The sequence below is a fragment of the Seriola dumerili genome, unplaced genomic scaffold (assembly GCF_002260705.1).
Source record: "Seriola dumerili isolate Sdu_G_001 unplaced genomic scaffold, Sdu_1.0 BDQW01000047.1, whole genome shotgun sequence".
In the NCBI taxonomy this organism is placed as follows: Eukaryota; Metazoa; Chordata; class Actinopteri; order Carangiformes; family Carangidae; genus Seriola; species Seriola dumerili.
Genome location: NW_019174302.1, coordinates 891,535 through 904,335, shown reverse-complemented (window position 1 = coordinate 904,335; position 12,801 = coordinate 891,535). Strand labels below are relative to the sequence as shown.

General features: G+C 42.5%; 2 protein-coding genes across 3 annotated transcripts; both read left to right on the top strand.

Moving 5' to 3' along the window:
* The first annotated feature begins 702 nt into the window (after positions 1–702).
* On the top strand, positions 703–6,145 carry tmed2 (transmembrane p24 trafficking protein 2). 2 transcript variants are annotated; one of them, XM_022739867.1, is made up of 4 exons: positions 703–1,043; positions 3,682–3,874; positions 4,437–4,544; positions 4,641–6,145. In XM_022739867.1, the coding sequence occupies exons 1-4, from the start codon at positions 864–866 to the stop codon at positions 4,763–4,765; spliced, it is 606 nt and encodes a 201-aa protein (XP_022595588.1). In that variant the 5' UTR covers positions 703–863; the 3' UTR covers positions 4,766–6,145. The 2 variants fall into 2 exon arrangements, with proteins under 2 accessions (XP_022595588.1, XP_022595587.1); XM_022739866.1 differs by lacking the exon at positions 703–1,043 and adding an exon at positions 2,862–3,129.
* Positions 6,146–7,933: 1,788 nt separating this feature from the next.
* Positions 7,934–12,785, top strand: ddx55 (DEAD-box helicase 55). The gene is made up of 14 exons (XM_022739806.1): positions 7,934–8,117; positions 8,220–8,270; positions 9,065–9,151; positions 9,279–9,370; positions 9,894–9,956; positions 10,171–10,320; positions 10,713–10,905; positions 11,031–11,113; positions 11,219–11,350; positions 11,438–11,530; positions 11,714–11,828; positions 11,937–12,105; positions 12,196–12,479; positions 12,572–12,785. Exons 1-14 carry the CDS (start codon positions 8,010–8,012, stop codon positions 12,749–12,751), a joined length of 1,800 nt encoding a protein of 599 aa, XP_022595527.1. The 5' UTR covers positions 7,934–8,009; the 3' UTR covers positions 12,752–12,785.
* Positions 12,786–12,801: the final 16 nt, after the last annotated feature.

Here is a 12,801-nt window from a genome sequence, read left to right as displayed (position 1 = left end):
TTTCAGTGACATACCAATGTGCCAGGGCCTGCTGCTGACAGCTGCCACAGTGTGGGGACTCACTAATGACAGCAACAGGGAAAAAGATGTGAAACACTTGTGACATGTTTGAGTGCTGAAGATGCTGAATAAGAATACTGTAGGCTAAAGTGAGGTGGCTCAGGTGGGAAATAACTATATCAAGATGGATAATTAAAAATAAGGTAGTTCAATGTGTCAGTTTATTAGTGTGCTTTAAGTAAAAGCACCTTATACACAAATGTTTATATAATATAAAGAACATTACATTTAGTTGTTATAAGAATATATAAATAATTGGTTATGGAAGGTCTATGCCATTTCTAGTTTATTTTCAGATATTAGACACAACTCAAGTCAAAACAGAGGAGGCTGTGGTGTTCACAGATTATTCTATAACATTGTTCATGATGATTTTGTTACATTGTGGTTGCACTTTGGGGGCCCTTATTTTTAGTGTAGTCTATCTAACCTGTTTGTTTTTAATTATACACAAGAACAAATACCGTACACTTTTGAATTACTTTTTTAGTGTTAATAATATTTAACATCTAAGCGCTTCTCCCGACAAAATATAGGTATGGTGTTCGCCAGATGTTGCTGTGATGATCTGCTCGTCTTGACAGCCTCTGCGCCCTCTGAAGTTTGTCCCTCCCCGGCTACAGTTTAAATCCGTACGTGGCAGTCACAGAGCGGTACACCGCAGCCGAAGCTGGAGCGGCTCCTCTCCTGCAACAACTCACTCAAACAACCAGACATCCTGCACTCCTGCGGGATATACTGTGTCAGGGATACATTTTATATCGCCAGACTTGCTGTAACGGTCGCTTCATAACATTTGAAACATGTTTACCGTGTCGGAGCTGGTTGTCTTGCTGGCCGTCCTGTCTGCCACCGCGTCCGGCTACTTCGTTAGCATAGACGCCCATGCCGAGGAGTGCTTCTACGAGCGGGTCAACTCCGGCACCAAGATGGGCCTCATGTTTGAGGTTGCCGAAGGAGGGTTCCTGGACATCGATGTTGAGGTGAGATATGTCACTGAGATGATAAACCAAGCATCTAACATGGTGAAATACATGTATTTTGACTTAACTTGTTTGGTGCTACACAAGGCCTGTGCTAACGTTAGCTATTAGCGGTTAGCTACCTGCGTAACGTCAAGTGGAACTAGTCAGGTGCTTCCCGGGCTTATGGCTTTGTATATCACTGTTATTTTAATTTCTGGACAAAATATTGCAGGGACATCATTTTGTCTGTTTTGTGCTAAGGAGTGTGTGACACTGACTGATTAATTATGCATAACGATACAGGAAGTGTAGCGTTAGCATATGTCCGGCTAGCTGACTATACAGCCAGTAAGGTGTCTGAACTAATAATACACTGTGAGGGCAAATATCCCTAATCATCTTGTGTTTTTTTATTCTGTGGAAACGCTGCTCTGCTTTTAAAAAGCACAACTGAGTGTTTTGATCCCCCCCCCCCAAGNGAGTGTGTGACACTGACTGATTAATTATGCATAACGATACAGGAAGTGTAGCGTTAGCATATGTCCGGCTAGCTGACTATACAGCCAGTAAGGTGTTTGAACTAATAATACACTGTGAGGGCAAATATCCCTAATCATCTTGTGTTTTTTTATTCTGTGGAAACGCTGCTCTGCTTTTAAAAAGCACAACTGAGTGTTTTGATCCCCCCCCCCAAGATTTTCTNACAAACTGAAATGACCATAAAGCAATGTTAATACACCAAACAAGAAATATTCAATACATATTCCTTTTGCCAGTGTGTTGTGTTAGTGACATTACTGATTTTGTTTGTTCATGACTGAACTGTTACAAAACTCCACTAATCGGAATCAAAACATCTCACTATCTAACCATGTTTTCATGTTTTTGTTTTTATGTGTTGTTCATAAAAGATTCCAACCAAAACGAATGCACTTGTTCAGCCTTCTTCTCCTTATCTCTAACTCACTCAAATGACAGCCACCACAGCTGATGCCAGAGTTGCCAGGTTAGCTGTCACAGTGTCTGAGGATGTCATGTGAACAGACATTTCTGACATGTACTTTCAGTGACATACCAATGTGCCAGGGCCTGCTGCTGACAGCTGCCACAGTGTGGGGACTCACTAATGACAGCAACAGGGAAAAAGATGTGAAACACTTGTGACATGTTTGAGTGCTGAAGATGCTGAATAAGAATACTGTAGGCTAAAGTGAGGTGGCTCAGGTGGGAAATAACTATATCAAGATGGATAATTAAAAATAAGGTAGTTCAATGTGTCAGTTTATTAGTGTGCTTTAAGTAAAAGCACCTTATACACAAATGTTTATATAATATAAAGAACATTACATTTAGTTGTTATAAGAATATATAAATAATTGGTTATGGAAGGTCTATGCCATTTCTAGTTTATTTTCAGATATTAGACACAACTCAAGTCAAAACAGAGGAGGCTGTGGTGTTCACAGATTATTCTATAACATTGTTCATGATGATTTTGTTACATTGTGGTTGCACTTTGGGGGCCCTTATTTTTAGTGTAGTCTATCTAACCTGTTTGTTTTTAATTATACACAAGAACAAATACCGTACACTTTTGAATTACTTTTTTAGTGTTAATAATATTTAACATCTAAGCGCTTCTCCCGACAAAATATAGGTATGGTGTTCGCCAGATGTTGCTGTGATGATCTGCTCGTCTTGACAGCCTCTGCGCCCTCTGAAGTTTGTCCCTCCCCGGCTACAGTTTAAATCCGTACGTGGCAGTCACAGAGCGGTACACCGCAGCCGAAGCTGGAGCGGCTCCTCTCCTGCAACAACTCACTCAAACAACCAGACATCCTGCACCCCTGCGGGATATACTGTGTCAGGGATACATTTTATATCGCCAGACTTGCTGTAACGGTCGCTTCATAACATTTGAAACATGTTTACCGTGTCGGAGCTGGTTGTCTTGCTGGCCGTCCTGTCTGCCACCGCGTCCGGCTACTTCGTTAGCATAGACGCCCATGCCGAGGAGTGCTTCTACGAGCGGGTCAACTCCGGCACCAAGATGGGCCTCATGTTTGAGGTTGCCGAAGGAGGGTTCCTGGACATCGATGTTGAGGTGAGATATGTCACTGAGATGATAAACCAAGCATCTAACATGGTGAAATACATGTATTTTGACTTAACTTGTTTGGTGCTACACAAGGCCTGTGCTAACGTTAGCTATTAGCGGTTAGCTACCTGCGTAACGTCAAGTGGAACTAGTCAGGTGCTTCCCGGGCTTATGGCTTTGTATATCACTGTTATTTTAGTTTCTGGACAAAATGTTGCAGGGACATCATTTTGTCTGTTTTGTGCTAAGGAGTGTGTGACACTGACTGATTAATTATGCATAACGATACAGGAAGTGTAGCGTTAGCATATGTCCGGCTAGCTGACTATACAGCCAGTAAGGTGTTTGAACTAATAATACACTGTAAAGTCAAATATCCCTAATCATCTTGTGTTTTTTTATTCTGTGGAAACGCTGCTCTGCTTTTAAAAAGCACAACTGAGTGTTTTGATCCCCCCCCCCCAAGATTTCTGTTGCCATATGTTGCCACCAGTCCCTTCATGTTGTTGATGACCTGCCCTAATGCAGCTCTGTGCTTTACACTTGTCTCCTCTCCAGATAACGGGGCCTGATGGCAAGCAGATTTACAAAGGCGACAGAGAGTCCAGTGGAAAGTATTCAGTGGCAGCACACATGGACGGGACCTACAAGTTCTGTTTCAGCAACAAGATGTCAACCATGACACCCAAGATCGTTATGTTCACCATTGATATTGGCGAGGCACCTAAAGGCCAAGACATGGAGACGGAAGGTACATAAAGGGTGTATATGTGGGTCACTGACAGTCTGTGCAAACGAGATTCAGAAATTCCACTTTCAATGTCTTACAGCCTTTTTCCAAATGGATCATATAGGATCCAGACCTACTTTTCTTTCTGCATTCTGCTTCTATTTACCTTGTTTAATTGCTTCTATCAGTTTCCTTCTTTCTAACTTTACCTTGGGCACTCTTTTCCTCTTTGTAGGTGGTGACAGCTGGGATGGTAGGGCACAGGGCAGGCTCTGACTTTTGAGTTTGTGATGCACTGCAGAGTTTTCTCTAACCAGTGTTGTTTCCATAGAGAAAAAAAAACTAATATTGTGCAGTACTAGTATACGTAGTCAAAACGCCGTGATGTTTGTGAATGGTTTGACAGTTTGCACAGTGAGAAAATGTATGACCTGTAAATGTGTCTGGTGATTGGACAGCATCACCTGCCACATACTGTATGTCACAAGTGTTCAGCATGTATTGTGTACCCTATGCATGTTTTTCTTTGCACAAATATTGTTTTGTGACTTATTACTGATGGATTAACTTTTACCTGTTTCAGCCCACCAAAACAAGCTGGAGGAGATGATCAATGAGCTGGCGGTTGCTATGACAGCCGTAAAGCATGAGCAGGAGTACATGGAGGTCCGTGAGAGGATACACAGAGCAAGTAGGTCCCGCTCCTGTCAGAGCATATATGCAAAGCCAATTTACCATGTTTATTGAAGTGTTTAACTTCACAAACCCTCTTTTCCTCTCCCTCTAGTCAACGACAACACAAACAGCAGAGTGGTGCTGTGGTCGTTCTTCGAGGCTCTGGTTCTGGTGGCGATGACACTTGGACAGATTTATTACCTGAAGAGATTTTTCGAAGTACGGCGAGTGGTGTAGTGCGATTAAGCGATCCCTCCGTGTCCTCCACTGTTTTTCTTCACCACCAAGACAGTTTATTTACACTCTGGAAATGAGACTGGCAGTTTGAGTAAAGCCCACATGTGATCGGATCTCAGATGTTTTGTTGTCCTTACCTATTTAGTTCCTTCTTTATAAATGTAATAATTGTATGTTTGGAACGAATGGCCAAAAGCTTCTGGGATAGTTATGAGTTTTCATTAGTTTTTTTTTTTTTAAAACAGACTTTTTTTTGTCAAATGGTGTTTGATAATTACACTTAAGTACCAATCACTTGCCAGTACAGTTTTGCCTGTTTGATTGAGTGCAAGGCTCATGATTTTAATTGAAGGCAGTCAGATGAAAAAAGGATTAGAAATGCACATCAGTGGATATGCATGTGTGGAGTCACCATGGGTGAATGTAGCCCTAATGAAGATTGAAACGTGATGCTTTACAAATGATAAAAATGGCAAACATGAAAACAGATTCTATTAGTTCATTGTCTGAGAGGCAGGGAGCTTTGTTTCCATTGTCCAAGCCAAGTCAGACCCTGTGCTGTACATCGTGTTAATGCTCTCAAACAACAACTTGCACTCCTGATGAATACGTCTAAATAATCTGAAGGATTTACATAGCAGCTGGTCTTTAAGGGAAGCTGTACAGCCTCTAGCTCTGTTGATTCATAGCGATCCATGCCACAGGGGGCTTCAGTGGTCATCTTCTGCAGGGAATCTGCTTGACTCACTATGTGGTTAAAAAAAAAATGGCGGAGAGTTTACGTGTTGACTCAATTTTTAAACACTTAAACTTTAAAACTTTGACTTTGAGAAGAGCTGAGATAGGTTTAATTTGAACTGAACTACTTGGGGTGTAACTCCAAAATGTAGGGGGATACTGAAATACATGTTACATGTCAACTGAGGCTGGCTGGGTGGGGGTTCTGACACTTAATGACTGCTGTGTGCTTTAGTTGCTTCTTCTATAGTTAGTTTGTTGGGGTTGGGGATTTTAAATTATACGATTGTATACAATTTTGAATTGTTTGCTGTTTTTCCTGGAGCGTATCCAGTGACATGTGACTGTTGGGATGACGCCTTTCAAACGACTTCCACATACATAGTTAAAAAGTTCAATCCAAGGCAGCAGCTTCACATCTGGCACACGGCTGCAGCATCGAAGGTGTCGCATGTCACTGAATATGCTCCGATTTTGTATTAAAAACAATCTTTGGTGAGATCAGGCAGGTGAACTGCTCTGTACACAGTCTCCTTTTTGTCATTTCAATAAAATCTGATAAATGGATCTGTACAAATGTAGATTGGTTGTCTGTGGAAAATGCCCCAGGTTTCATAATAAAGCCAATATTCTGTACAAGTACTCGGACGTCTTTGTGAACAAGTGCTAACAGTATTTTATGGAGAAGGTTTGACCACAAATCGTTTAATCCAGTAGAGTAATAATCAACGAGTGTAAATATTAGTAATTGCTCCATTGTATTGCAGTCATAGCTGCAGCTGAGGCGTCGTTAATGTGAGTAGTTTCACCTGCTCTGACAGGTGCTGTGACAAAGGCACAAACTGAGTGACACTGCAGCGACATACACGCTTCTCTTCTCCCTGTAAAACTGGAAATTCATTCTAAACTGATACAATACAATCTTGATTTTTTTTTTGTCTCATCTTAAATTTATGTGGTAAAATTTAAACTTGATTTAATGAACATTTATTCCTGCTTTTAGAAGAAGTTAAGAGGGAAAAAATTTATGCTTTTCACATAATGACCGATGATCAGTGGCACCAGCTCAGTCTGACCTGTTGTCAAAAGCCCAACTCTGCAAAAAAACAAACTCAACTGTTACTCACCACGGCTCAGTCACTATCATGTGAATCCCTCTTAATTACTCAAGAAACCCTGCACCCACTGGTCAGCACACATCTTGAGAAAGTGACTCCAGGACAGAGGAGGGTGGTTCCAGTTGGAGGTCTAGACTCCATAACTCAGAGTGTTTTGGCAGAGACATGTAAGCAAATAGTTCAGTCTTGTTTCTACAAGTGTCCTCAACGCTGTAATGCCTGTGACCTATCAGTGCTTCACTGGCCACCAGATTTATTTATTTTACCAGATTCACTGAGGGTTTACAGCTTCTCTGACAGCCGCACCCAGCTGCTTACTAAACAGGTTTCTCCTATCAGTGGCCATCAAACCGTCGTTTCTCCCCCACAGCAGCAAGATTATTTTGTAAGTAGCACCAGCTGCCAGAAAACTGAATAAACGCTTTGATGTGTGAGAGAGCCAGAGCAAACAACAAGGTTTTACCGAGACGACTTTAATGGAAGTCCTGCACCAAGTTCGATCCGCAGAACCAGAACCACAGAGGACATCTGTTTCCAACCGCTGTGTCACTGCAGACACTGAAGCTGTGACTGTCACTGTCACAAAGGCTCTGCAGAGTTTCAACTGTGTGGATGAGGAACTTTTTTTCACTCCTCCACTACATTTATTTGTCTTCTATAGTCACATTAACATTTTATTAAGAAAATATAATCAATTTATAAAATATAAATTAATCAAAATGAGTTCCACCAGCTATGACATTAAAATGTTGCTTACAAGTTTGATCCTTTATGCTCATCAGAGTTGTCTGTGGTGGAAGAAGAACTCAGATATTTTACTTAATTAGCAATACCACAGTGTAGAAATACTCTGAGTCCTGTGTTCAAGATGTTACTCAAGTAAAAGTACAAAAGTACCAGCATGAAAAGATACACAAAGTACCAAAAGTAAAAGTACTCATTATGCAGAATGGGCTATAATTATTTATGCGCTGTAATAAAACATCATGATATATACTGTCGATTATATTTTGTCTTATAACTAAAGTTATCAGATAAATGTATTGGAGTAAAAAGGTCATTATCTTCCAATATAGAAGAATAAAGCAGCAGGAAATGGAAATTATGACGTAAAGTACAAGTATCTCAAATTTAACATATCAAAATATATTGTAAAATATAATATGTTATGTAGGTCCTTTACTCTTACACGATAAAAGATTAAAATAAATAAAATAAATAAAAATAGACGGAACGCGGAACGATACTCGCGACAGCGCTTCAGTTCCCACCCGGCTTGTAAACATCGGCGCGCCCGGAATAAGCAGCGGAGCAGCGTGGAGCTCGATCCCAGCAGCGGAACCACAGCTTCATCCAGAACCAGTGGTTTATACTGGTCTGTGTCCAGTATGGATAACACGACGGACGGGACGTGGGACAGTTTACCTGTTCAACTCCACGAGAGCATTTTACAGACGCTCGAGGAGCTGAAATTCACTCACATGACACCTGTACAGGTAACACCTCCACTGCAAACCTGTGTCTCTCACCAGCTCTTCAACACATGCTTTATTGATCATTATAAAATCATTATTAATACTATTATTGTTTCCCTGTAGTCCGCTTGTATCCCGCTGTTCATGAGCAACAAAGACGTGGCTGCAGAGGCGGTAAGTTTGTAGTTTAACCAGGTAACAAACTTTACCTGTAACACGTTAACGACAAATCTGAGGTACCTGTGCTTTACCTGAGTGTTTCCACCTTAAATCACTTTCTACTACATGTGTCTGATAACTGTAGTTTCTTCACAGATTCAGATCAATAAGACAAATTATAACCAAGAAACAAATGATCATGTGTTATTACAGGTTAAGACGAGATTTTGTCCCGCTACCCAGCAGCGTATGAAGTCATTAATTAGTCCCTCCATCACCAGCTGCAACATTAACACTAATAACAAGTTGATTAATCGAATATGAAAATGAAAATTAAATTTCAACTATTTCTTTAATAGAATAATGATTTTTTTTTTCTCAGATATGAGAGTTTTAGTCTCTTTGGGTTTTCGACTGTTGGTCAAACAAGACGTAGTTAATAAATAATGAATATAATTAAGTAATAAGTAATTATAATCCAATAATATAATATACATTATTCTGAAATGGGCCACTCTGCTTCATGAGTACTTTTACTTTTGATTCTAACTTACTTAATTTCACTGAAGTAAAACTGACCATTAAACCTGCAAGTGATTGAAAATCCAAAGGTTTGATGCCTTGAATAAAAACTTGAAACGGTAGAAGCAGAAGAGGATTTACTTTGTCTCCTACATTTACAGTACTAGAGCACATTCAGTAAATAAAAGGGAAAGTTTGCAAAAGTCGCTCTGACCATTCAGGACCACTGCAGACGGCTGAATCAGTTGTTTGATTTGTGCGGCTCACGACACGTCGTCTCCCTGTAGGTGACTGGGAGCGGGAAGACGCTCGCCTTCGTCATTCCTGTCATAGAACTGCTCCTGAAGAGAGAGGAGAAGCTGAAGAAGATGCAGGTAATGACGACACCGCGGGCAAGATGGCTGTTTTGTATTTATCTGCTTTCACAGGTGGAGGAGGACGGGGGGCGGGCGGTGAGGACTCTCAGAGGAGATGTTGAAATGTAAATCGTGTTTTCCGCAGGTCGGCGCCCTGGTGATCACTCCCACCAGAGAACTGGCCCTGCAGATCAGTGAAGTGATGGGACAGTTTCTCCACAAGTTTCCACAGTTTAGGTAAGTATTAAATCATGAATGACGGTGTGAAATGAGACTGAAGTAATTAAAGCTCAAACGATTAATCGATTATTATTATAATCCACCAACAGAAAAATAATCAGCAACTGTTTTGATCATCAATTAATCATTGAAGTCAGCGGTTCAGGGTATTTTTCACTGTATAATCTGACATTTATAAACCAAAGAATGAATCAAGACAATAATAAGACTCATTGATTGTGAAAATACTCGTTAGTTGTCGCCTTAGAGCGATTAAAGCATCAAGATCCACTTACCAGCTTCTTCTGCAGCTTCTAACCACCTCAGTTATTTCAGTCACTGATGAAGACAGTGAGATGCAGCTGATAGCTCCAGAAAAGTTATTATTATAAAGTTATTATTTTCTGTCTTTGACTATAATATTACCTTAAATCTTAAAGCACCAGATGAAGAGTAAATGTTAGAGAACTTTCTGTTTGTGCTGAGAGACCTGCGCCTTCATCCCAGTCGCTCAAATGTTTCACGTGTGTTTGTTTCTCAGGCAGATTTTACTGATTGGTGGCACTAACCCGATAGAGGATGTGGAGAAGTTCAAGGATCAAGGGTATGTGATGCATGAAGAGGCAACAGAAGCCCCGAGCTGGACTGAAATCAGGGATGTTTAAACATTAAACCACCAGAACGCTGCAGTCTGATGATTTAACAAGACGCACTTGGATTGTTTAATGTTCCTCCCATGTTTTATCCTTCAGTTATCTTGTTCACAACCGTGTGTCGACAGAGACAGAGACACCAACGTGACGACGCTTGTGTTTCAGGGCAAACATCGTGATAGCGACTCCCGGCCGCCTGGAGGACATGTTCAGGAGGAAGTCAGACGGTCTGGACTTGGCCAGTTCAGTCAAGAGCCTGGATGTGCTGGTTCTGGACGAGGCCGACAGACTGCTGGACATGGGCTTCGAGGCCAGGTACGGAGGGAGAGTGGATGTTTTTTAGTTGTTGTGGAGGAAGAACTGGGCTCTCTCTGCACAGTCCTGCAACATGTCGTCAAACACGTGAACGACCAGCGCTGCACAGAAGTTTTATCCATCAATTCACTTCTTACAATGTGCAGCAGAACATAAATCAGACAGTGGTGATCTGCTGCAGGACTCCTTGTTCTTCTGGTCTCTGAAGTCACTTCTTCAGGACTGTGTGTTTAGACTCGTTGTTCTGCTGCAGGATGAATCTGGGACCAATCAGACGCCTCCTTGGTGTCGTAAGCTAAACATCTAAAGTGCCTTAAACCTTTGCACAGTGCTGTGTATTTATTTGTAGGTATTGTAGATCTAACACTGTGTGTGTGTGTGTGTGTGTCCAGTCTGAACACCATCCTGAGCTACCTGCCCAAACAGAGGCGCACCGGCTTGTTCTCAGCCACTCAGACACAGGAGCTGGAGAAGCTGGTGAGGGCCGGCCTCAGGAACCCAGTCCGCATCACCGTCAAGGAGAAAGGCGTGGCCGCCACCGCCGCCGCCCAGAAAACCCCCGCCAGACTCTCCAACTACTACACTGTGAGTAACACACACACACACACACACACACACACACACACACACAGACGCCTGTTTCACATCAGTCAACTCAAAGTTCAAACAGTAACGACACAAAAATTCCCACGTGACGTCTTTCACTTCAGATCTGCAGATCTGAGCACAAGTTCAACAACCTGGTGGCGTTTCTAAGGCAACACAAGCACGAGAAGAATCTGGTCTTCTTCAGGTACGTTCAGCTGCGCATTAATTCATCCTGTGTGAACTCAGACTCCTGGAGAGATCTGTAAGTGCAGTTCAGGTGTGTATGAACTTGTCTCCGTGTCGTCGTCAGCACGTGTGCGTGTGTGGAATACTACGGTCGAGCTCTGGAGACGCTGGTGAAGAAGGTCAGCGTCTGCTGCATCCACGGCAAGATGAAAAACAAACGCAACAAGATCTTCGCCGACTTTCGGAGCCTGAAGAGGTGAAGACGAGGTTTCGTGATGAGTTCGTTCTGGTCGGTCTGTGATTTGGCTTCTATCATTTATTTGTCCTTGTGCTTGTGTTGCAGTGGGATCCTGGTGTGTACGGACGTCATGGCCAGAGGCATCGATATCCCCGATGTTAACTGGGTGCTGCAGTACGACCCGCCCAGCAGCGCCAGGTGAGGTGACAGGGCTGCACCTGAAAGGCTGAAGTAGAATCACTGTGTTGTTTATAATGAAAGGTTTATTTTCTATAATCTAATCTCATGAAAGACCAAAACCAACATCTGCTGAGCTTTAATTTTGAAAGCGTCTGATAAAAGAAGCTTCCTGCTTTAATGTTTATTCTGTCTGCGTCTCAGTGCGTTTGTACATCGCTGCGGGCGAACAGCACGCATCGGTAATCAGGGCAACGCCCTCGTCTTCCTGCTGCCGATGGAGGAGACCTACGTCAACTTCTTGTCCATCAACCAGAAAGTGAGTTTTCACTTTTCATTTCTGCTCTTCTTGTTCTGAAGTTTCTCCACGCCTGATGAAAATGCTGTGACTTGATTTGTGATGACGTGTCCTCTGTCGTGTCTGCAGTGCCCGCTCCAGAAGATGCCCCCCGTGTCTGATGTTGTGGACGTGCTGCCCAAAGTGAAGGCCATGTCTCTGGCAGACCGAGCCATGTTTGACCGAGGCATGAGGGCCTTCGTCTCATACGTCCAGGCCTACGCCAAACACGAATGCAGCCTCATCTTCAGGATCAAAGGTGAGAAGAAAAAAAAAAGCCGCTTGACATCTCAAGATTCAGTTCGTTATCAATCCAAATAAAACATCGTGTGTTTCTCCCTTTGTGTAGATCTGGACTTTGCCTCCTTGGCCCGCGGCTTCGCCCTCCTCCGCCTGCCGAAGATGCCCGAACTGAGAGGAAAAACGTTCCCCGACTTCGCCGAGACGACAGTGGACACAGAGACCATCCGCTACAAGGACAAGAACAGGCAGAAACAGAGACAGAAGATGCTGAAAGAGAGAGAAACGAATCCCCTCCCCAGAAGGACTTTCACCAAGAACAAGTCCTGGTCCAAACAGAAGGCCAAGAAGGATCGCAGGAAAAAGGTTTCAGCCAAGAGGAAGCACGATGAGGTATTTCCATTCACTGATCGTTGAACGTATTGATAAAAACATTAGGATTAGATTCATCTGTGTCTCTCTGTTTGTCTTGTCTGTGTCTGCAGGACTCTGACGTGGACAATGAAGACATGAAGGAGCTTTTAAACGACACTCGTCTCCTCAAGAAACTAAAGAAAGGCCAAATCAGCGAGGAGGCCTTTGAGAAACAACTAACAACTGGACCGAAGTCAAAACACAAAACGGAGGAACTCGACGACGCCTCAGAGCAACAGGATGTTTCATAAAACTGCCGGAGTCAAATTCTTCCATGTAAAAAAACAAAAACGGACTTAAA

Bases quoted from the DNA above. Each gene is read 5' to 3' on its own strand.
- tmed2 (XM_022739867.1), top strand. From the start codon at position 864: ATGTTTACCGTGTCGGAGCTGGTTGTCTTGCTGGCCGTCCTGTCTGCC. The intron at 3,875-4,436 runs GTACATAAAGGG...TACCTGTTTCAG, and splicing joins CCAAGACATGGAGACGGAAG to CCCACCAAAACAAGCTGGAG. The intron at 4,545-4,640 runs GTAGGTCCCGCT...CTCTCCCTCTAG, and splicing joins TGAGAGGATACACAGAGCAA to TCAACGACAACACAAACAGC.
- ddx55 (XM_022739806.1), top strand. From the start codon at position 8,010: ATGGATAACACGACGGACGGGACGTGGGACAGTTTACCTGTTCAACTC. The intron at 9,371-9,893 runs GTAAGTATTAAA...TTTGTTTCTCAG, and splicing joins CACAAGTTTCCACAGTTTAG to GCAGATTTTACTGATTGGTG. The intron at 11,829-11,936 runs GTGAGTTTTCAC...TCGTGTCTGCAG, and splicing joins TCTTGTCCATCAACCAGAAA to TGCCCGCTCCAGAAGATGCC.